Here is a 23,896-nt window from a genome sequence, read left to right on the forward strand (position 1 = left end):
CCTATTTTCTCTCACTGTATCCTCCCTCAGTCTTTATTTCATCCATCTGTCTACCCCCTAGCCATTCACCCTCCCAGCCGGTCGCAGCAGAAGGCCGTCAACGTTCAGTCTCGTTCTGCTTAAGGTTTCTGCCTTCTAAAAGGATGTTTTTCCTCTCCACTGCCACGCTGTAATTCACTCATTGTTGAGTTGCTAGGGTCTGTTTTTCTTTTCTCCAATATAATCTTAACAAACACTGTAAAGTTCAAGAATCTAAATTGAATGGAATTGAAATTGAAATTGACATTGAAATTGACATTGAAATTGACATTGAAATTGACATTGAAATCGACATTGAAATTGACATTGAAATTGACATTGAATTGAATTCCCTGGTCAGTAGCCACTGTAGCTGTAGCTGCGTTGACGTCACTGACGCACACGTGAACCTAAACTCTTCATACTTGTGGTATCCCCGGGTTTCCTCCCACAGATGGACTTGGAAACTGTGACCAGCAGGGGCCGCCATTACTCGCCCCGCCAGCGATGGTGAAAATGGCGGAGGGAGTGTGCTGCTGCTGACTCCTTATGGTCCTCTCTCCGCTCCCCTCCGGGTGGCTGTGATCAGGAAGAGTTCTCAGGCTGTCTGGACATGAGCGGGGTAAGTTTCTCTCAAGTACTGCCCCCTCGGACTTGGGTGAACGTCAGTGGGTCAAGTGGGGCCACACCTGAAGTTCCTCATAGTGTGTTAGCTCCCAGGCTAACATTAGCAATTGTTCGTGTGTCTGTTTCTCAGCTTTACAGACAATAGTTTCTGGTCTTTAAGTCAAAAGTGATTCCGTCATACGTCCACGGTGCTGATCAATAAATAACATCGATGACGAAATCATTGAGTTCATAAACAGTTGACGTTTTAACAGTCATGTTGTTGTTGACGTGGTGATACACTCAGCAGCCTCTGTGTGCGCATGCGTAGTTTAGATTCCGTTCAGAACTTCAATCGTTTGTTTTAAACTTTTCAACCACTATATTTTGTGAGTCTGCTGTCATGTTGTGTGTCTGTCATATGATGTGTCTGCTGTCATATTATGTGTCTGCTGTCATGTTGTGTGTCTGCTGTCATGTTGTATGTCGGCTGTCACATTATGTGTCTGCTGTCATGTTGTGTGTCTCTGTCATGCTGTGTGCCTGCTGTCATTTTATGTGTGTGCTGTCATGTTGTGTGTCTTCTGTCATGTTGTGTGACTGCTAACATGTTGTGTGACTGCTAACATGTTGTGTTTCTCTGTCATGTTGTGTTTCTCTGTCATGTTGTGTGTCTCTGTCATGTTGTGTTTCTCTGTCTTGTTGTGTTTCTCTGTCTTGTTGTGTTTCTCTGTCTTGTTGTGTGTCTGCTGTCATGTTGTGTGACTGCTGTCATGTTGTGTGACTGTTGTCATGTTGTGTTTCTCTGTCATGTTGCGTCTGCTGTCATGTTGTGTGTCTGCAGTCATGTTGTTTGTCTATCGTAATGTTGTTTTATATTGTGTGTCTGCAGTCATGTTGTGTGACTATTGTAATGTTGTGTGCTATGTTGTGCGTCTGCTGTTATGTTGTTTCTTTTGTAATGTCTTATTTCATATTGTGTGTCTATTGTAATGTTGTGTGTCTGCAGTCATGTTGTGTGTCTATTGTAATGTCTTATTTCATATTGTGTGTCTATTGTAATGTTGTGTGTCTGCAGTCATGTTGTGTATCTGCTGTCAGCTAATTGACGATGATTACTTGATCATGGTGATTAATGGTGATTGATTGATACAATGTGTTAATGGGGAAATGATTGACAGAAACTATCCTAATCACCAATCAATTAAGTTGACGACTCGTCAATACCAAGTGGTTCTGAGTGTTTTGATCCTTGTGTGTTGACAGGAAGTTGTATGCAACAGTCACTCGGAGGTCTTCATCCCCCTTCACAACACACTCAAGATGGCGCCGGAGGAACCTTCCAGCACCATGAGCTTCTCCCAGAGGCAGGCCAACGGTGTGTTCTCGTGTGAGAGTCTGTGCGTGTGCGTGAGAGTGTTGACGTGTCTCACCTGTGCAGGTCAACAGACAGACCGATGAAGTTTGACCTCACTCACAGTGTCCTCTGCAGGCTGTCCAGCAGAGGGCGCCCCCTGCTGGTCGCAGCTCCACCTGACTCAGACACGCCTCTGCCCGCCCACCGAGCCCCACAGGTCATCATCTCACACACCTCTGCTCAGCAGCAACAGAAGCCTCCCGCAGCAGAGAAGAACCGCACACCGGGTCAGAACCAAGAAGCAGAAAATGTACGTCCTCACATCCGTCTTCTGACGTGGAGAAGATCCTGACTCACTCTCTCTCTCTCTCTCTCTCTGTAGGGTCGGAGGGAAGAACACTCAGAACAAGAAAGTCACAGACTTTTATCCCATCAGACGGAGTTCGCGGAGAAGTAAATCGGAGCTTGAGGTGAGACGAGTTCTGACCCACGCTCGTGTGGAACCAACACTTTTAAAGTGGTTTAATTCCAGTAGACGAGTCGTAGAGTGAAGCTCATGTTGATGCTGACATTGACTCTTGTGTTCCAGTGTGAGCAGAAGAAGCAGATGGATGCGCTGGTCAGCAGTGGCGTGGAGGAGGGGTTGGAGGTGAGACGTTTGTTGTCTTTGACATAAATGTGTAGCATATGTCGCATTAGCTTAGCTCACTTTACCATGTGGTTCCAGATGCGGCACGTGGAGGGCAAAGGTCGTGCTGTGGTGGCCACTCGCCGCTTCAACCGGGGCGACTACGTGGTGGAGTACCACGGTGACCTGCTGGACATCACGGATGCCAAGGTGCGCGAGGCCGAGTACGCCAAGGACCCCGACACCGGGTGCTACATGTACTACTTCCAGTACCTGAGCCGGACCTACTGGTAAGTCGCGTGATGCATTTAAATATTGCTGTATTGATATTCAACAGCACTTTTATTTTATTTTTTTATAGTACATTTTTTTTGCTTTCATATTCATGTTTTTTTTTAATAAAAGGCGTTAGTTTTACTTTGTGTTGCGATATTACATCTGGCCACTGGATGGCAGCAGGTTTTTACAGCCTATGTAGTTTCTCCTTCCGTCTACCCTCAACACTGAGTCTGGTTGTGCTTTAAGTTTCTGCCTTATAAAAAGTTTTTTCTCGTCACTGCCACGCTTCGATTCACCCATTATGGATCCGCTGGGATCTGTTTTTCTTTTCTCCAATAAAGTCTTTCTTAAACGGTTAGGGGGGCTTGACAATGAACTTTTGTGAGATCCTGGCAATGACTGAGGACAAGAGGATACAGTCGACTCCAGCAGCTTTTAAAGCCGGACATATTTTGGTTTCAAAACAAATGAAAGCAGTTACGACTTCATCAAGAGTCATGTGGTCTGTAAATTTTGCAACACCAGAGTCAAGTACTAGATGTATCCTTGTTACTACAGTAGTAATATATCTATATTTAGTAATATAAACTCTTGTGTGTCCGTAGCGTGGACGCCACCAGAGAGTCGGGGCGGCTGGGACGACTGGTCAACCACAGCAAGAGCGGGAACTGTCACACCAAACTGCACGACATCGACGGCGTGCCGCACCTGGTCCTGGTGGCCTCTCGTGACATCCACCAGGGGGAGGAGCTTCTCTACGACTATGGCGACCGAAGCAAGGCCTCCATCGCCGCCCACCCCTGGTTGAAGCACTGATGGACGACATAGAGGTCCCAGTGCCGACGACCCGCTGCTCATTCCTTTAACCAGTGTCTTTTAATACATACATGTGTAACATACGCTCAAGGACATATATTTTTACTCTCATGCTGGAAAACAAACTCACACACTGGCATCACTCAGGCGTGCATCATGTGGACCCAAGTTCGCCGCAGAGAAAACAAAAATCTTGACGATCTGCTGACTGCGTTTATTTTTTTTAAACTTCTGTTTGAACACCAGTGGTTCCAACCCGACCAGCCCGACGAGGAGTCGGTAACCAGCGCCGGCCAAAGTCAGTCCTGTAAATATATTTATTGAAGCGTCGACGTAAATAAACTTTTCCTAAAGAAAACTTGTCAGTCATGATGAGGTCATGCCCTCTTGATGTCACACACTAATATATACACACAAAAGCATATACTCACTTACTCTACTCACTCATAAACACAAACGCACAATAAAGCATTTGGACATTCACGCACCCATTTTAACAGACCCACTCATAAGCTGTACACTCTGCACGCACACACACAATCTCACACACAATCAGGGTTAAAGTTGACTTCTTTGACTCCACTTCCTGTCACATACATAAATAATATCAACATTTGCACATTCACGCACCCATATTAACAGACAAACACACAAACTGTACACTCCCTATACACGCGCATGCACACAATCTCACACAATCTCACACACACACAATCTCACACACAATCAGGGTTAAAGTTGACTTCTTTGACTCCACTTCCTGTCACATACATAAATAATATCAAGATTTGCAGAAAACAGGAAGTCCACGGATGTCTCCTGGTCACATGACGCATCATCAGTGACTCAAGTCCTTCACAGACGTGCGTCTACATGTTCTGCAGCGCCTCCTGTGCTTGTTCTGTGTACAACCCATCCAGGTTGTGTGTTCGTGGTGATCCGCGGACTTTGTCCCTCGAGAAGAAACTAAACCTGCAAGACACAGAAAACAGATTTGACTTAAAGACCGGATCACCACTTGACCCTGTGACCCAGATCTGAGCAGAGGAACCATCAAGGTCGTGTGGTTGTGACGACACGGATCTGGTGGTAGTCAAGTGTTAGTGTGAAGAAGGGCTTCACTTGGCCACTGACCACTGCAAATGGTGAAGATTGTTACGGATAATTTAGGCAACTTTCACTCGTGAAGGAGATAAGGAACATAAACGGGAAGTAAGTTCAAGTCTTGGTCAGAAACATGTAGGTGCAACGCCACAGTCGGCCAATCACAGCGCAGGGAACGGGGACAAGCAAGGGGCGGGACACGTACGAGAGAACCGAAGCCTCTGATTGGCTGTAAGGTCGGGTCTTCTGGGATCAAACCAACCGCCACCATCGGCATGATGGCGGTGAAGATCCTGGAGACAGAGAGGATGTGACGGTGCGGTGGTCACTAGTGGTCCGTGTGGTGGTCAAGCTGTGGTCAGTGGTCATGTGATCGGGAAAGTGTGGAGGACTTACAGTCGTTTGATGCCAGATTCTGGAGCTGCAGACAATCGAGCTCTCGACTCTGGAGAAGGAGATGAAGACGAAGACACCCCCACTTCTTCTGTTTCATCACTGGAGAGAGGAGATCATCTTCATCACCACCATCATCATCATCTTCATCATCTTCATCTTCATCACCTCTTGTAGTAGGCAAGCTCCTCCTGCAGCAGGAAGACTTTGGCCTTCAGCTCGTTCCTCTCGTGCAGGACGTCTCGGAGCTCCTGCAGGGTGAACCTGGGTCTGCTCGGGTCCTTCAGGTCTAGTCCTGCTGTTTCCTCATCACAGAGCGCCTCCTGTTGGCGGAAGAAGATGTGAGATACTAGAAGGACTGAACACAGCCACTGCAGATCCACAAGCCGCTCAACTCCAACTCAGACGTCTGAGCACACGCATGCACCAGGATCCAAGTGCATGTTGGGACGGAGAGTTAGCGGTGAGACACGCCCACATTCTGTGTGAGTGGAGTGTTAGTGAGGCACACAGGCGGGACGATGGTCCAGTACCCAGAGTAGATCCTCTTCCTCCTCCTCCCTGCTCTGGAGATTAGGAGACGCTCGCAGAGGTCGCGGGGTCAGTTCAAAGGCACCCACCGGATGGGAGGGGGAACATGTGTATGTCAGAGGCTGAGCCCCGAAAACTGACGCAGCAGGTTGTTGGAGGGGGGCAGACCCTGATGATTTCACTTCCTGTTTGCACCAATATCAAGCTTCTTATTGCACGGATTGCAAGGATTGTCCTTCATCATCATAACAGTCATCCTCATCACATCCTTAATCATCATCACTATCATCATCTTCATCCCATTATTCATCATCACTACCTTCAACATCATAATTACTATCATCACCTTCATCATCATAATCACATTCTTCATCATCATCGTCACCTTTAACATCATAATTACTATCATCATCATCTTCATCATCATCATCATAATCCCATTATTCATAAACGTCATCTTTAACATCATAATCACATTCTTCATCTTCATCATCATTATCACTATCATCACCTTCATCATCATCATCATCATCACTTTCATCATCTAGATCCCATTATTGATCATCATCACCTTCAACATCATAATCACTATCATCATCATCATCATCATAATCTTAATCACATTATTCATCATCATAACATTCATCATCATAAGATTCTTCATCATAATCATTATAATCACTATTATCATAATCATCATCACCTTCATCATCATCATCATCATCACCTTCACTATTATTATCATCTTGACCTTTATCATCATCATCATCGTGACCTTCATCATCATCATCACTTTCATCATCTAGATCCCATTATTGATCATCATCACCTTCAACATCATAATCACCATCATCATCATCATCATATTCACTATCATCATCATCATCATCATCATCTTCATCACCTTCATCATCATCATATTCACATTCTTCATCATCATCATCATCTTAATCGCATTATTCATCATCATGATAAGATTCTTCATCATAATCATGATAATCACTATTATCATCATCATCATTACCTTCATCATCTTAATCCCATTATTACTCATCATCACCATCAGCATCATCAGTTTTATCATCACATTAATTATCATCATCACTTTCATCATCATCATCATCATCACCTTCATCACCACATTCCTCATCATCTTTACCTCCACGCTCTTGTTCATTGTTCCTCACTCACCTCTGCAGGTGAGGGCTGCAGTGCCGGGGTTTCCTCAGTTTTTCCTCCCAGTCGTTCTCTCAGCCGCGTGACTTCCTGTCGTAGAGCCGCCGTTTCCTGTCCGCGGGCCTGGTCCTGGGCCTCGAGCTCCACCTTCTGCTGGATGAGAGCCTTGCCCTGAGACTCCACCACTGACATCTTGTGACGAAGGTCCTGATTGATCTTCATAAGCCTGGACTGTTGCTGCTGCAGCTGAAGAGCAGAAGAGCGAGTGAGATGAAGTCAATAAGAGACAGTGAGGTCGTGAGTGATGGACTCTTACTGCTTCAACGTCATCGTTTTTCAGCGTCAGCTCACGATCCTTGGCTCGGATCTCGTCCCTCTGTTTGTCCACGACTTCTTTGAGCCTCTTCATCACCTGCTTCTCTCGTTCGGTCATTCCTGGAGGACACACAAGTGTGTCAGTGTGCGTTTTTGTGAGTGTTTGTTTCGCGTGTGTAGCAGCTGAGGCTGTTGAACTGAGGCAGCTCTGTCCGGTCGGACTGTTGTCACTGCGAGTCAAAAACTCCTTTGTGTGTGTGTGTGTGTGTGTGTGTGTGTGTGTGTGTGTGTGTGTGTGTGTGTGTGTGTGTGTGTGTGTGTGTGTGTGTGTGTTCCTCACCCTCGTGTCTCTGCAGATCTTCTTCACTTAGGGAGTCGTTGGTGGACATGTTGGTGAGGAGACCCTTGTTCTCCTCCTGCAGCAGAGAGATCTGAAGAAGAAGATCTTGAGCTTCTCCTCTCCACACGTCCTCCACCAGCTCCAGCTCCTGTACACACACACACACACACACACACACACACACACACACATACACACACACACACAGGTGAACTCCAGACAAACAGGAAGTAAGTAAGTAGGTAAGTAAGTAATTTTTATTTGTATAGCGCTTTTTGGCCCAGGGTCACAAAGCGCTTAAACAATCAAAACAATATTCAATAAAGTATATATACACAGGAGTTCCAGTAAATCAAGGAAAAGCCTGAACAAATATAAAAGTCTTAAGATGTTTCTTGAAGGAGTCAGTAGATCCATCAAACACAGAGGGTGAGAAAGATCGTTCCAAAGCTTAGGAGCAACAGCTTGGAAGGATTTCTCTCCTCTGGTCCTGAACCGTGTTCAGGAACCATCACTTGATTCTGATCCACAGACCTCAGAGCCCGAGCTGGGGTGTAAGGCTAGATCAGGATCTACTGATGGAAGGTCCAACCATGAATATATCTTAAAGTAAGAACCAGAATTTTAAAGTTGATCCTGAAAGAAACTGGAAGCCAGTGAAGAGTTTTAAGGATCAGAAAAATGTGAGTTCTTCTACCATTGCAATATTCTAAACTAGAAGACACAAACGCATGGATTATAAGCTCCAGATCATGATGTGACAACATTTTCCTAAATTTAGAGTTTCTTCTCAGTTGAAGGAAACAGTTTCTGGTCAGTAACGTCACGCTGCTGATGGTCACACCTGTCTCACTCCTGTCAACTGTCTCACTCCTCCCTCTCACCTGTGGCGCTCAGCTGAGTTAAACTCACGTGATGTTAATGACTTTTGAACCTTTTGTCAAAACTGAAAAAGTTTTTTTAGAAGTGTTTGGACCGGGTCAGACTGTACCAAATGTTTTTTATTATTATTATTAAACGAACCTTGCGGTGTTTCTTCTCCTTCTCCAGCCGGTCCACTCGCTCCAGACGCAGCTTGTCCAGCTCCAGACGCAGCTCGTCCGTGTCCGGGCTCAGACCGCTGCGGGTCACCAGAACCTCCAGGATCTCCAGGACTCGGACCACTTTGGGCATCAGCCGCGACAGAACCTCGCAGCCGTGCTGGTCGATGATCCGCTCGAACTCTTGCCCGACCACCGCGGCGATGTCGTACACGTCCATCACGGTCAGGTCGGACACGTTCTTCTCCATGTCCGGTCCTCGGAACCAGAACCTCTGGGTCAATCACTGCCAAAACTTCAGCTCGAAGAAGAAACCCAAACTACGAACACGGTCTAGACGAAGAAGAAGAACCGAGTCGTCTTCATCCGTTTTTTTTCGCGATGACGTCACCCACACAAGATAGTCCGCTACCGTCCGGTCCAGTTCGTCCTCTCGGTGGCGTCAGGAAGCCCGAGTGGTCAAGCGATTTCCGTCTCGCTTTCAAAATAAAGGCGCATTAAAAGTTTTCATTCTCGCCTCTTTCTCATCTACGTTGTCACTCGTGTTTATCGCTGTGACGTCAGCACAAAAGTCTAACTTGGTCGACAGTTAAATCCACTTCTACCTGACGTTGCTTCCGCCGGTGACCTGACGTGAGACTGCACTTTTTTAGTGCGCATGTGTGACACCACCGCCACAGGGGGGCGCTGTGCTGTATCAGTATGTGAAGCGTTTTCTCAAAAAATGTTGAAGTTGTTCATTGCTTCATTTTTTTTTTTAATAACAACAAAAATAATCAATAAGAAGAATAAGTTTGATCTACAGACAAACTCAGGATCAAACATCAGTTCTTAAGATGATAAATCAATGCAGTGAAGTCAACAAATCATCAACAGGATTGACTAAACTTTGACATTCAAAAACATTTCAAAAAGTGCTTAATTTCGCTGAAGATTTAGAGTTTAACTTGTCAACAACAAAACATCTTTATTGCTTATTTTACTGACGCTTCAGAGTTAAACTCACGTCGCAACAAACCATCCTTAGGTTTGATCAAAGTAGAGCATTTTATTCTGAAGGTTTAAACATCCAGAATTACTGAAATCCTTCAGTCACTGCCTGATACCTTCAATCACAATGAAATGTCCAAAAAAGATTTTAACTTAATCTCCGTAGGAGGCGCCCGGAGCCGACAGAACTTAACACTCCTGCTGAGGAACCTCAGGAGTCTCCAGGTTCTCCTCGTTTAAACTGGGAACAGACACGTTCATCCAATCATCAGTCAGTAGATCACCATGTCGTCAGTTACCTTTATTATTAAGAAGTAAAGAACCCACTGCGTTTTTGAGACGGTTCCCAGACTTGGTGAAGATGTTGGGTCTTCTAGAACGTCTGCTGCTCTCTGGGGAGTCTAGAGGGGTTGCCTGTGTCCTGGGCTGCTGGGATGTGGGCAGTGAGGAGGTTGAGAACTGAAGAGGAGTGAAGGTCTGAGTCGGTGGGTTGGTCTGAGTCGGTGGGTTGGTCTGGTTCAGTGGGTTGGTCTGGGTTGGTGGGTTGGTCTGAGTCGGTGGGTTGGTCTGAGTCGGTGGGTTGGTCTGAGTCGGTGGGTTGGTCTGAGTCGGTGGGTTGGTCTGGGTTGGTGGGTTGGTCTGGGCGAATGGGTTGGTCTGGGCGAATGGGTTGGTCTGGGTCGATGGGTAGGTTTGGTTCGAGGGGTAGGTCTGGTTCGAGGGGTAGGTCTGGTTCGATGGGTGGGTCTGGTTCGAGGGGTGGGTCTGGTTCGAGGGGTAGGTCTGGTTCGATGGGTAGGTCTGGGTAGGTGGGTAGGCTTGGGTCGGGGGCTGGTTCTGTAAGGATCCACCAGTGTTTAGGTATGGATGGGTCTGCGACAAAGACAGGGAGGCAGACGCGGGGTCTAATAAGGTCGGAGGAGGAGGCGGAGGGAAGCTATCAACATCCTCCGATAGGTCCGGGACCAGGTTATAGTGGCGCTTCCTCAGCTCCCCCAGACGGACCCGTTCCTGCTCCAGCTCACTCTCCAGCTGCAGTACTTTCACCTGAAAGAGCAGGAGGGTCATGACAACCAACTGATTCAAAAGCTTACAATGACCTGGTGGATCCACGTCTGCAGAAGAACCCACCTGAGCCTCCATCTCTTCTTTCTTCAGTTTGATCAGAGACAACCCAGAAAAGTCCATGTCCCCTGGAACAAAGACGAGGTCAAGTAACACATTCAACCATTGCCTCACTCCATCATCACTTATCAAAACAGGAAGTGGAAGTTTAACTTCCTGTCCTCACGGTGGTCAGAGAATCGTCGTTGTCCATGTTTGGTGGAGGTGACGACCACGGCGGCCATGTCGTTGACGTGTCGCGATGCCTGCTGCAGCACATTCAGTTTCTTGTTGTTGCGGTCAGCCTTCACCTGAGACGGGGGAAGTGACGATGTCATCATTGTCTTCACAACCAACAATAAAGTTTTTACCTTTGAAGCAGCGACCAGCTGAGCCGTGCTCGCCGCGATCTCATGAGAAGATGCGATCAGTTCCTCGTACGTTCCCTGATCCCCAACCACACGGTCAGCGGACTCCCTGGTGGGTGAGTTTCCAGGTGAATGTTCAGAGGCATGTTCAGTGAGTTTTGGGGTGAGTGTTCAGGTGAGTGTTCAGGTGTGTGCGAGCCTCCTTACAACAGCTGGGTGGCTCCCCAGCCCACAGCTTTGGAGGCAGAGATGAGTCCTTCAGTCCAGCGAGAGTTTTTGGCGTAGAACTCGGGTACAGTCGCCACACCCTGAGAGAGACACACTCGTCGTAGCGCTGATCCTGCAGTATTTATACTCCTGGAGTCAGTACTTACTCGTCCTCCCTCCACCACGTCCTTTTGCAAGTCTGTTGACGCCGTGACCAGCATGTGGACAGCCTGGAGCAAAGACACAGACGAGACAGAGGGTGAGACACTTGAAGGGGGGGAGGCGGGTGGCGGGATTACTCACCTTCATCAGGTCAGAGCAGGAGCCCAGAATGCTGCAAGAAACAGATTAAGTAAGTAATGGTTATTTCTAAAGCACCTTTCTAGACCAGGGTCAAGGCCACTGAAGAGGATGTGGGGGCTCACCTTTGGTTGACCTCCAGCTTCAGACCAGATGTGTCTCTCCTGGTCTGACTAAGGATCTCCTGGACACACAAAAGTTGTTACTAATGGAGCCACCATTGGTGGGCGACATGGAGCTCTTACGTCCATCCTCAGCACGGCCTCCTCAATGGCGGTGGACGTGGCGAGCATCTCTCGGTCCACCAGTCGTCCCAGCTCCTCCTTCTTCACGTCCTCCCCTAGGGGGCGCAGCCCCTAACAAACACACTCGAGGTCATTCCAGTCACCAAAACACACTCTTAAACACTCTTACACAACCCACCTGGGCCAGTGCCAGCAGCCGCTGAACCGTGGAACGGACCAATACCGGGTTGGCCCCGGCGAGACTTGACTGGAACTTCAGGTCCTTCAGAAACTGTAGACAGTTGTTGGCACAGTCACGACAGCCGTCAGTCAGACCTGCAAACGAGTGAAGGCACAGTCACGTCACCCACCACTGAGTGTGTGAGTGTGTGAGTGTGTATGTGTGTGTGTGTGAGTGTGTGAGTGTGTACTGACAGTCAGCCTGGTCAGTGGGGGCGCTGTGTGACGTCGCTGCTGCGTTAACGATGGTGTCAGCGGCCAGATGAGAGAACTGAGTAACCGACCTGAGGAGGGAACTGGCGTCTGCAGGAGAGAGAGAGATGTCACTCACACATAAATAAACATATATATATGCACAGACACACACAAACGTACCGTCCTTGTTTTCCAGGTAGGTCATGTGACTCTGCTGCATCTTGTCGATGGACCTCAAAGTAATTTCTGCTCGATTGACCAAATAATCTGAGGGAGAAGAGACAACGGTCATGTGACCTTAGTTTTAAACAAAATAAATACTGTTGGCTAAGATCCTCAGATATTAGTCTGGCATCATCGTGGCATTGATGCGGCATAACTGTGACATAACTGTGGCAGGAATACATTAATCACTTAGCACCCCTGCTACATCACTGCTACATCACTGTGACATCAATGTGGCATCACTACATGACTGTGGCATCAATGTGGCATCACTAAATGACTGTGGCATCAATGTGGCATCACTACATGACTGTGGCATCACTGTAGGATCACTGCAACACCAATGTGGCATCACTACATGACTGTGGCATCACTGTAGGATCACTGCAACACCAATGTGGCATCACTACATGACTGTGGCATCACTGTAGGATCACTGCAACACCAATGTGGCATCACTACATGACTGTGGCATCACTGTAGGATCACTGCAACACCAATGTGGCATCACTACATGACTGTGGCATCACTGTAGGATCACTGCAGCACCAATGTGGCATCACTACATGACTGTGGCATCACTGTAGGATCACTGCAACACCAATGTGGCATCACTACATGACTGTGGCATCACTGTAGGATCACTGCAACACCAATGTGGCATCACTACATGACTGTGGCATCACTGTGGGATCACTGTGACACTTATGTGGCATCACTGTGGGATCACTGTGACGTCAATGTGGCATCACTACATGACTGTGGCATCACTGCTATATCACTGTGGGATCACTGTGACACTAATGTGGCATCACTGTGGGATCACTGTGACGTCAATGTGGCATCACTACATGACTGTGGCATCACTGCTATATCACTGTGGGATCACTGTGACAATAATGTGGCATCACTGTGGGATCACTGTGACATTAATGTGGCATCACTGCATGACTGTGGCATCACTGCTATATCACTGTGGGATCACTGTGACATCAATGTGGCATCACTACATGACTGTGGCATCACTGCTATACAACTGTGGGGTCCTTGCAACATCAATCTGGCATCACCACATGGCAGCGGCATCACTGCGGGATCACTTTGGCATCCTTGCAACACCAATGTGGCATCACTACATGGCTGTGGCATTACTGTGGGATCACTGCAACATTACTGTGGCATTTATGTAACATCTTATTGGCATCCTTGCAACACCAATGTGTCATCACTGCATCATTACTGTGGGGTTACTTTGACATTGTTGTGGCATTACTGTTACTATACTGTGGTATCAGTCTGACATGACTGTGGCATGACCGTGACACTACTGCGACATTACTGTGACATCATTGCAGCATAACGGTTTTATCATTTAAATGGCACCATAAGATGGAAATTAAAGGTAAGCTAGCACACCAGGTGAGCTGATGCAGCGCACGTGAACTGGGTCGTCCAGCTTGGAAACGGCATCCAGGACGATGCCCTCGGCTTCGACCACTGCACACTGCAGCAGACTGAACTGCTCCTCCTGCAGCTTCCGGACCAGCTCTGCTTCTCGACCCGCCTGTGTCATTGTAGGCAGGATTATGAGTCAGAAGCAGAACTCCATTAGATCCTCCGTGACTTAAGTCTAGACCTGCTGGTGCAGCTGGGCCCGAAGCCCGCTGAGCTCCAGATTGCTCCTGTGCTTCTCCTGCTCCACCAGGTTCTGCTGCACCTGTTGCAGAGACGCCAGCTCCGTGTCTCGCTCCCTCACCACACGTTGCAGAGAGTCACGCTCCGCCTGCAGCCCGGCTACGCTGCTACTCATCTGACTGCCCACCTGGATGAGCAGCAGATCACAACATGGTCAGTACCTTGCCTGAGATGGTGAAAACGGGTCAATCAGTACCGCATCTTTGCTGGTCAGGAGGTTGGTAACTCGGGTCAGCTCAGCCCGGGTGGAGTCCAGTTCTCTCCTCAGTCGGTCCAGTTCCACCTTCTGCTCCATGTTGATGTTGAGCTAAAGAACCGTACCACAGTGAGACCACAGAACCCGGGTCATGACCGGTCGACTAGTACCTGCTGCTGCAGCTGAGCTCTCGTGGCATCCAGCTCCCTCTGGAGCCGGTCCCGCTCCAGGTCCATAGAACTCTGCTGGGTCTGCAGCTGCTGTCTGAGAGAGAGAAGTTCTGCGTCCTTGTCCCGGGCTGAACGCAGCAGCACCTCTCGCTCCGCCTGCAGGGCAGTGGCACTGCTGCTGGTCATCGCTCTCTCCTGGACAGAAGAAGATATCAGTCTGCTGGTCAGAACCGAAGATGGATCATGAACCAGTACCTGCTCCATCTGGGCCAGCGAGCTGCGTAGAAGCGCTGCCTCCGCTCGCTGATCCAGCAGCTCCTGGCTCAGATGCTCGACTTGCTGGTTCTGCTGCATCACCTGCTCACACACAGAACCTCAGAATCTGAGACGGAGATGACGCCAGAAGCCTGTCTCACTCTTTCAGCCTGGTCCAGTTGGAGACTCTCCAGCTGCTGTGCCAGCATCTCCTTGGACTGCCTGAAGTTCTGACTCTCCTGGAGGGCGCTGTGGAGATGCTTGACAGTCTCTGCGTTCTGAACACACACACACACACACACACACACACACACACACACACACACACACACACACATGAAACTCCAGCTGATGGTGTGTGTCGGGACAGGAAGTGGTCACCTTCTTCATCAGGTCAGCATGTCCTGTCACCAGCTCTGCATGTTTGTCCTTCAGATGGGAGAAGCGAACTTCTGCAGCCTGAGCTCGACCTGCAGACTCACGAGAGGTCAGCTACTCCCTTACACTCATCCCTATCTCTTCCTGCTCCTCTCTTTTCTACCTGATGGTCCTCCCTTTCACCCTCCCTTCACTCACCGTCAGCCTCCTTGTAGCCGATCTGTGCTCCAATGTTGGCGACGTTGTTGCAGCGCAGGGTCTCCACCTCCATGCGCAGATGCTCGTTCTCCATCAGGGCCACCTGCTTGTTTGTGCGCTGATCCTCCACCTCGGCCTCCAGACGGTTGACCTGAGATTTGAGCTCCATGACGCACCTCTGGGCCTGCAGGGGTAGGATGACGAGGATGATGAAGATGATTATTATAATCATAGTAAGATGATGATGATAACGATGAGATTTTGATGATGAAGATTATGAAGTTAATGATAAAGAACATGATGATGAAGGCAAATGTGATGATGAAAATGAAGGCGAGGATGAGGATGATGATGATAATGAAAGTGAAGATTATGAAGTTAATGATAAAGAACATGATGATGAAGGCAAACGTGATGATGAAAATGAAGGCGAGGATGATGATGATAATGAAAGTAATGATGAAGATTATGAAGTTAATGATAAACAACATGATAATGAAGGCAAATGTGATGATGAAAATGAAGGCGAGGATGATGATGATAATGAAAGTAATGATGAAGATTATGAAGTTAATGATAAACAACATGATGATGAAGGCAAATGTGATGATGAAAATGAAGGCGAGGATGATGATGATAATGAAAGTGATGATGAAGAACATGATGATGAAGGCAAATGTGATGATGAAAATGAAAGTGATGATGAAGATTATGAAGTTAATGATAAACAACATGATAATGAAGACAAATGTGATGATGAAAATAAAGGCGAGGATGATGATGATAATGAAAGTGATGATGAAGAACATGATGATGAAGGCAAATGTGATGATGAAAATGAAAGTGATGATGAAGATTATGAAGTTAATGATAAAGAACATGATGATGAAGGCAAATGTGATGATGAAAAATGAAGGCGAGGATGATGATGATAATGAAAGTGATGATGAAGATCATGAAGTTAATGATAAAGAACATGATGATGAAAGCAAATGTGATGATGAAAATGAAGGCAAGGATGATGATGATAATGAAAGTGATGATGAAGATTATGATAAAGATGATGGCTGTTCAACTGAGTCCTGCTTCACAAACTCACTGGTTCTGGACTCACCTCAGACTTGATGAGTTGCAGTTCCGGCTTCAGAACCTCCAGTTCTTTTTTCATGGTCTCATTCTCGTCGTCCCTGGAATACGTGGACGCTTCCGGAAGGTTCATCTGGTTCAGTAGGTAGTACTGCGGGACCTGAGAAGATTCCCTCTGGTCCGGTTCCATCTCCTCCTCCACCGCATATTGCTCAGCAGGCATCACCACCACGGGCCTCTTGTACTCGGCCAGCGCCGCGGCCCGCAGGAAGTTTGGAGGAGCCTGAGAGAAGTGCAGAGTCAGCAGAGTTCCCCACATGTGTGACGGTTGGTGGAACTCACGTCAGGGAGCTCTGGAATCTGGATCACTTTCTTGAAGAACTCCATCTCTCTGGCCCGGTCGAAGAACTTGGTCAGACTGAGGGAGAGAGTCTTGAGAACAGAAGCTCACACTACAGAGAGTCCAGAGCTGACACCGACCTGGTGAAGAGATCACGGAAGCGTTCTCTGTGTCCCAGCAGCACGTCCGGGGCCAAGCCTGACACACAGTGGCGGTGAGAGTGTGTGGGTCTGTGAGTGTGAGAGTGTGTTTTTGTCTGTGAGAGTGTGTGTGTCTGTGTGAGTGTGTGGGTCTGTGAGTGTGAGAGTGTGTTTTTGTCTGTGAGAGTGTGTGTGTCTGTGAGAGTGTGTGGGTCTGTGAGTGTGAGAGTGTGAGAGTGTGTGTGTCTGTGAGTGTGAGAGTGTGTGTCTGTGAGTGTGAGAGTGTGTGTGTCTGTGAGTGTGAAAGTGTGTGTGTCTGTGAGAGTGTGTGGGTCTGTGAGTGTGAGAGTGTGAGAGTGTGTGTGTCTGTGAGAGTGTGTGTGTGTCTGTGAGTGTGTGTTTTTGTCTGTGAGAGTGTGTGTGTCTGTGAGAGTGTGAGTGTGTGGGTCTGTGAGTGTGAGAGTGTGTTTTTGTCTGTGAGAGTGTGTGTGTCTGTGAGAGTGTGTGGGTCTGTGAGTGTGAGAGTGTGAGAGTGTGTGTGTCTGTGAGTGTGAGAGTGTGTGTCTGTGAGTGTGAGAGTGTGTGTGTCTGTGAGTGTGAGAGTGTGTGTCTGTGAGTGTGAGAGTGTGTGTGTCTGTGAGAGAGTGTGTGTGTCTGTAAGAGTGTGTGTGTGTCTGTGAGTGTGAGAGTGTGTGTGTCTGTGAGAGTGTGTGTGTGTCTGTGAGTGTGAGAGTGTGTTTGAGAGTGTCTGTGAGAGTGTGTGTCTGTGAGAGTGTGTGTATCTGTGTGAGAGTGTTTGTGTCTGTGAGAGTGTGTGTATCTGTGTGAGAGTGTTTGTGTCTGTGTGAGAGTGTTTGTGTCTGTGAGAGTGTGTGTATCTGTGTGAGAGTGTTTGTGTCTGTGTGAGAGTGTTTGTGTCTGTGAGTGTGAGAGTGAGAGTGTGTGCGTCTGTCAGAGTGTGTGTATCTGTGTGAGAGTGTTTGTGTCTGTGAGTGTGAGAGTGTTTGTGTCTGTGAGTGTGAGAGTGTGTGTCTGTGAGTGTGAGAGTGTGTGTGTCTGTGAGAGAGTGTGTGTGTCTGTAAGAGTGTGTGTGTGTCTGTGAGTGTGAGAGTGTGTGTGTCTGTGAGTGTGAGAGTGTGTTTGAGAGTGTCTGTGAGAGTGTGTGTCTGTGAGAGTGTGTGTATCTGTGTGAGAGTGTTTGTGTCTGTGAGAGTGTGTGTATCTGTGTGAGAGTGTTTGTGTCTGTGTGAGAGTGTTTGTGTCTGCGAGAGTGTGTGTATCTGTGTGAGAGTGTTTGTGTCTGTGTGAGAGTGTTTGTGTCTGTGTGAGAGTGTTTGTGTCTGTGTGAGAGTGTTTGTGTCTGTGTGAGAGTGTTTGTGTCTGTGTGAGAGTGTTTGTGTCTGTGAGTGTGAGAGTGTGTGTATCTGTGTGAGAGTGTTTGTGTCTGTGTGAGAGTGTTTGTGTCTGTGAGTGTGAGAGTGTGTGTATCTGTGTGAGAGTGTTTGTGTCTGTGAGTGTGATAGTGTTTGTGTCTGTGAGTGTGAGAGTGTGTGTGTCTGTGAGAGTGTGTGTGGGACTCACGGCTGTGCAGCTTGAACAGCAGCTGGACACTGAAGTGGAACAGGAAGCTACAGTCGGGGATCAGGGGGATCAGGGGAGTCAGTCTGCACTGACCAGCAGCTGAGGTGGATTTTGCTCCGTTGGCGTCAAGCTGAGCAAAAACTGACAAGACAAGCAGAGTGAGTACAATTCTGCTCCACCTCTCACCACTCTTCTTCACCTTCCTCTTATCTCTCTGTCTATCATTCCTCTCTATCTTTCCATCCATCCTCTTCATCCTTCTCTCTTCTATCTTTCCATCCATCCGCTTTATCATTCTCTCTATCTTTCCATCCATTCTCTCTTCATCCTTCTCTCCTCTATCTTTCCATCCATCCATCCTCTCTTCATCCTTCTCTCCTCTATCTTTCCATCCATCCATCCTCTCTTCAGCCTTCTCTCCTCTATCTTTCCATCCATCCATCCTCTGCTTATCCTTCATTCCTCTATCTTTCCATCTCTCTTCTCTCTCTGCTCTGTCTTTCCATCCATTCTCTCTTTATCCTTCTCTCCTCTATCTTTCCATCTATTCTCTCTTCATCCTTCTCTCCTCTATATTTCCATCTCTCTATCTTTCCATCCATTCTCTCTTCATCCTTTTCTCCTCTATCTTTCCATCAAACCTCTCCATCCTTCCCTTTTCTATCTTTCCTCCTCTCTTCTTCTTTTTGTACCCTCTCTTTCCCTTCTATCCTACATTTTTCTTACCTCCTCTCTCCTTCCTTCTCTCCTTCCTTCTCTCCTTCCTTCTCTCTTTCATTCTCTCCTCTGCTCTCTCCTCCACCTTTCCTTGCTCTCGTTACTTGTCTCCTATTGGTAAAAGCCATTTACCATTTTTTTCCTCTTTCTCTCCACTCTTTCAAAGTATCCTCCCCTATTTTTTCTCCATTCTAGTTCCTTCTCTCTTTTTCCCCAACCCTTCTCTCCTCTCTCCTTCCTTCTCCCCTGTCTCTCCCTTGTTCTTTCCTCTCTCTTCACTTATCTCTTCTTTCCATTTCTCCTCTCGCCTTCTCTCCTATCTTTTTCTCTCTCTTTCCTTCTCTCCTCTCCCTCAACCCTTCTCTCCTCTCTATGTCCTTTACTTCTGACTTCTCTCTTCTTTCTAATCATCTACTTTCTCTCCTTCTCTCTGGGTGGAGTCAGTGTTCTTCTGGACTTCAATCTTCATGTTCAAGACTCGTGTGGATACACACCTGTGTCGGCCATCTTCAGTGCCGCGTCCAGACAGTCCAGCAGCTCCTGCGTCATGTCTAGCCTGCAGACACACACCCACTTATACACATGAACACAAACACGACCACAACACTGGACTCACACTTTGTGCGTGTCCACTCCAGCCTCTCTGTCCAGAATCTCGTCCGACACTTCCAGATTCCCCGGAATCACTTTGTGCTGCAGACGACAAGTTAGAGTGTATCCGTGAGTTAGTGTTTGTGTGTTAGTTAGTGTGTTGGTCAGATGAATGAGATACCTTGGCATGAAAGTCCATCTTGAGAACGAGGTATTTGGCTGACAAGGCAACGATGTGACCGTATCTGTCGTGTAAGTTCCCCTGCAGACACACAAGTATGATTGTGTGTTGGTGAATGTAAGCGTAAGTGTGTGTGTGTGACTCACCCACAGGACACCCATGTCCTTCACAGTGTGAGAGTGTCTGTGAGAGCCTCGGACCGACTAACAAGGAAAGATAACAGAGAAGTAAAGAAACAAAAAGTCAACGCAACAATGTGTCCTTGTGTGTGTTTACATTTGCGTGTCCGTCTCTCAGGAGCTTGTGCAGGAGGTAGCAGAACTTCCAGCTGACCAGGGATCGACTGGACAGCGGCAGGTTCAGCACGTACGACCAGAAGGTTTCTGCTCCACCCTCCTTGTGAGTCCCCAAGATGATGTCATCACTGACGTCAAGGAAACGTTCGGTGTCTAACGAGTTGATCTTCATCATCGTCATCAAATCATCATCTTTACATTCTTCAATGTCATCATTATCATCATCTTTATCATCATCATAACTTTCTTCATCATCATTATTATGTATATTCTTCACCTTCAATGTCATCATCATCTCCACATTAATCAATGACAACATTATCATCATCACTTTCATAATCATCATCATCATCATTATCAAATGTATCTTCTTCATGTTCAATAAGTAAGTAAGTAAGTAATATTTATTTATATAGCGCTTTTCGAGACCAGGGTCACAAAGCGCTTAGACAATCAAAACAACACTCGAAAAAGTACATACTTTAAAGATCAAGATAATACTGAGAACAACACAGGAGTTCGAGAAATTCAAGGAAAAGCCTGAACAAATAGAAACGTAAATCATCATTATCAATGTCATCATTATCATCATATTTATCATCATCATAACTCTCTTCATCATCATTATCAAATTGATCTCCTTTACCTTCAATGTCGTCATCACTTTCATCATCATCATCATTATCATCATCATCAAATGTATCTTCTTCACCTTCAATGTCATCACCATCATCACCTTCGTTGTCATCATCAACTCACTCACATTCATCATTGTCCTCATTACTATCTTCATCATCATCATCATCAGCATTGTCATTATCAAATGTACCTTTTCTACCTTCAATGTCATCATTATCATCTTCATCATCATCAAATGATTTATTTTCACTTTCGTAAATGTCATCATTATCATCATCTCATTTATTATCAACTTCATCATTATCAATTATCACCTTCAATTTCATCTTAAGCGTCACTGTCTTCTTCATAATCATCGGTATCATCATCAAATGTATTATCTTCACCTTTATCAATGTCATCATCATCATCATCATGATAAGCACCATCTTTCATCAATGTCAACATTGTCATGCCCTTCATCACAATCATTATCAACACCATTGTAGACCATCATCTACATCATCCTCATACATTCTCCTCGTGTTGATCACCTTCATAATCAGTCCCTTATCATCATTATTAACACATTATGACACAATAACACACACACTCACACACAATCAAACAAACACACACACACACACACTCACACCTCATCATCATCAAAGATACTGCGGACGTATTTCTCTTTAGGAGGCGTCTCTGCTGTCGTCATGATCTTGCTGATGTTCTGGAGCTGAAACAGGAGAATCAGGAGAATTGTTTGTTGTGACTGCTGCAGAAATCAGGAGTTACACCTTCAGCGCTACACATACACACATACACAAGTTCACACTTCATGTGACCTCAAGAAAGTGAATCTCTGGGGACGTCACACATTTGGTCCACAGCAGGTGCTAGACCTCAATGTGTCTCACCTGCTGCTTCATGAAATTCTCCTTCTCTGCGGCGAGAGCCTTCTCCGTCTTGTTCTCATTCTTGGTCTTTGTCTTGCTCATCCTGTCTCCAGAAGTCCACTCCACAGGACACACACACACTTGGTACTTGTCCTGGTCCTAGTCCTGGTACTGTTCTTGGTTCTAGTGCTGGTTGGAGGCTCAGAGGAGTTTCCTATGAGCAGAAAGATTTGTGACTGAAGTTCCTCACGGGAGGAGAAGAATTCTGTGAGTTAGTCGCTGTGAAGCTGGAGGAACTGGAAAAACACACACCTGCCAGACTGGTTTACACACACATGCATGCATACACACACACTCACACTCACACACACACACACAATAGTGGCTGGTGTGATAAACACACAGAGAAATCACAGATACAAACAAAAACATACACAAATACAAACAGATACACATACATATACAGTATGTATAGACACTAACAGACACAAAAAAATACACACAAGCAAAAACACATCCAAACAGGGAAGTGAGTGTGTATTTACTTGTCACACACACACAAACACCCAGCCATCTTCACACAAAAAAGAAAAATATATGACCTATATATACATTTACACTATATATAGACATATATAGACACAATATAGACACAGAAACATATGCAATGCACAACAAAAAATACAAACAGACACAAACACACACTCTTGCTGGGTCATGGCTGTTGTGACCAACGGTGAGTCAGACATGAACATGACAAATATGTGAGCCAACAAGAATCTGACTATGGAGGAAGAAGAAAAAGGAGGAAGAGAAGGGGGTAGATAAGTGGTGGAGGAGGAGCAGGAGGATGAATAGAAAAGAGGAGGAAAGATGTGAAAAAGAAAGAGTTTCTTTTCTCTCCTCTGTGACTCCGCTCTACATTAGAACGGGCCGTCGGGTCAGCTCCGCCCTGAGTGTCTGGTGAATGACTGTGTCTGGAGTGAGATCAGTGCAAATCTTCTCTCAGAACTCTGATGTCAGTCGGCCGACATCACCTCCTGTGGTTTAGGACAGAAAGAAACTTCCTCTAGATAACAGAAGGAATGTGTTTGTAAACATCTGAAAGGAGGGACATGGCGACAGTTGTTTGTTGTTTTTCTTACAGTTGATTCACACTATTTATGTCTCAGTTGTTGTTTTTCATGAGCATGTTTGAACTGTTTTCTATTAGTTGAACTGTTTTCTATTAGTTGAATTAAAACAATTTTGTGATTGGGTTTCTCTTATTGGTAAAGCGCTACAGGAACTAGTGTTGTAGTGAATGTGTTTCTGATCATATCATATGTTTGGCTATGAGAAGAATTTAACAAGGACTGTATTATCAATAGAAGGTTGAACAACTCAGGACGAATAACAAATTTAAGGCCTAATTAATTCTAAATATTCTAATAATCAGCACAGAAAATGAAAAGTTGTGGTAAATACTGGAGTTTTCCTCAGACAGTTCCAACTGAATTGGACTGCATAAATATGGCCACTGCTGTAGACGGACAAAATAATTATTTATTCAACTGTAACAGGGAACACTGGGAGAGGTTTGTATAATGACCCAAACTGGGAACAGACAAAACATGGTTTAATTGACAATTAACCAATTTATTTAGATTCATCCGGAGCACCTGGTGGCCTTCCTGGTGATCATAAATTGACCCATTATGGGTTGGTAATCATTTTATAATGATTCTTCCCTGATTAATGGAATTAAACAAAAATTAATAAACACTGATTTGCTGATATTTCTGCTGTTTTTAATCGGCTGAACTCAAAGATACAAAACAACACACCAAACACAGAAGACTTGTTTCTCATAAATATTGTTCAAATATTTGTGTTATTGAGCACATCTCCTCTCCTTGATGACAGAATCCATCTCACAGGTAGATCAAGATGCTGACAAGACAGTATGAATATAGTGCAGATCAGAGTCAGAATCCCAAACTTTTATTTTGTTGTAAACCCAACATGGGAATGATGTGGTCTCAATAAAAAGCCAAAATTGCTTTTTGACATTTTCGTCACAACACTAACCTGAGAAGACTTCAATTAAATCCATTTTT

The 23,896-nt window shown here is 46.1% G+C and overlaps 3 protein-coding genes across 6 annotated transcripts; 1 reads left to right on the forward strand and 2 right to left on the reverse strand.

The window, feature by feature from the left end:
* The first annotated feature begins 499 nt into the window (after positions 1–499).
* On the forward strand, positions 500–4,038 carry kmt5aa (lysine methyltransferase 5Aa). Of its 2 annotated transcripts, none has more exons than XM_087790846.1 (7): positions 500–640; positions 1,891–2,002; positions 2,105–2,291; positions 2,364–2,451; positions 2,571–2,630; positions 2,709–2,899; positions 3,494–4,038. In XM_087790846.1, exons 1-7 carry the CDS (start codon positions 632–634, stop codon positions 3,702–3,704), a joined length of 858 nt encoding a protein of 285 aa, XP_087646972.1. In that variant the 5' UTR covers positions 500–631; the 3' UTR covers positions 3,705–4,038. The 2 variants fall into 2 exon arrangements, with proteins under 2 accessions (XP_087646972.1, XP_087646973.1); XM_087790847.1 differs by having other exon boundaries at positions 2,117–2,291; positions 3,494–4,036.
* A 61-nt stretch (positions 4,039–4,099) lies between these two features.
* Positions 4,100–9,189, reverse strand: rilpl1 (Rab interacting lysosomal protein-like 1). Of its 2 annotated transcripts, XM_087790843.1 has the most exons (8): positions 8,587–9,189; positions 7,564–7,711; positions 7,225–7,343; positions 6,924–7,154; positions 5,370–5,524; positions 5,205–5,303; positions 5,014–5,101; positions 4,594–4,676 (listed from the first exon to the last, which is right to left on the reverse strand). In XM_087790843.1, exons 1-8 carry the CDS (start codon positions 8,851–8,853, stop codon positions 4,671–4,673), a joined length of 1,113 nt encoding a protein of 370 aa, XP_087646969.1. In that variant the 5' UTR covers positions 8,854–9,189; the 3' UTR covers positions 4,594–4,670. The 2 variants fall into 2 exon arrangements, with proteins under 2 accessions (XP_087646968.1, XP_087646969.1); XM_087790842.1 differs by lacking the exon at positions 5,014–5,101 and having other exon boundaries at positions 4,100–4,676.
* A 198-nt stretch (positions 9,190–9,387) lies between these two features.
* hip1ra (huntingtin interacting protein 1 related a) lies at positions 9,388–22,053 on the reverse strand. Of its 2 annotated transcripts, XM_087790836.1 has the most exons (32): positions 21,819–22,053; positions 21,574–21,637; positions 20,261–20,403; positions 20,131–20,187; positions 19,985–20,065; positions 19,829–19,905; positions 19,707–19,768; positions 18,496–18,636; positions 16,915–16,972; positions 16,777–16,852; positions 16,463–16,717; positions 15,349–15,532; positions 15,154–15,242; positions 14,934–15,050; positions 14,773–14,874; positions 14,518–14,712; positions 14,348–14,458; positions 14,093–14,278; positions 13,873–14,020; positions 12,412–12,498; positions 12,232–12,339; positions 11,996–12,132; positions 11,818–11,928; positions 11,698–11,756; positions 11,576–11,606; positions 11,440–11,502; positions 11,273–11,373; positions 11,069–11,174; positions 10,885–11,008; positions 10,725–10,786; positions 9,921–10,640; positions 9,390–9,834 (listed from the first exon to the last, which is right to left on the reverse strand). In XM_087790836.1, the coding sequence occupies exons 1-32, from the start codon at positions 21,897–21,899 to the stop codon at positions 9,805–9,807; spliced, it is 3,966 nt and encodes a 1,321-aa protein (XP_087646962.1). In that variant the 5' UTR covers positions 21,900–22,053; the 3' UTR covers positions 9,390–9,804. The 2 variants fall into 2 exon arrangements, with proteins under 2 accessions (XP_087646961.1, XP_087646962.1); XM_087790835.1 differs by having other exon boundaries at positions 9,388–9,834; positions 12,232–12,498.
* Positions 22,054–23,896: the final 1,843 nt, after the last annotated feature.

Source organism: Callionymus lyra, chromosome 5, assembly GCF_982586985.1.
Source record: "Callionymus lyra chromosome 5, fCalLyr1.hap1.1, whole genome shotgun sequence".
Lineage (NCBI taxonomy): Eukaryota > Metazoa > Chordata > Actinopteri > Syngnathiformes > Callionymidae > Callionymus > Callionymus lyra.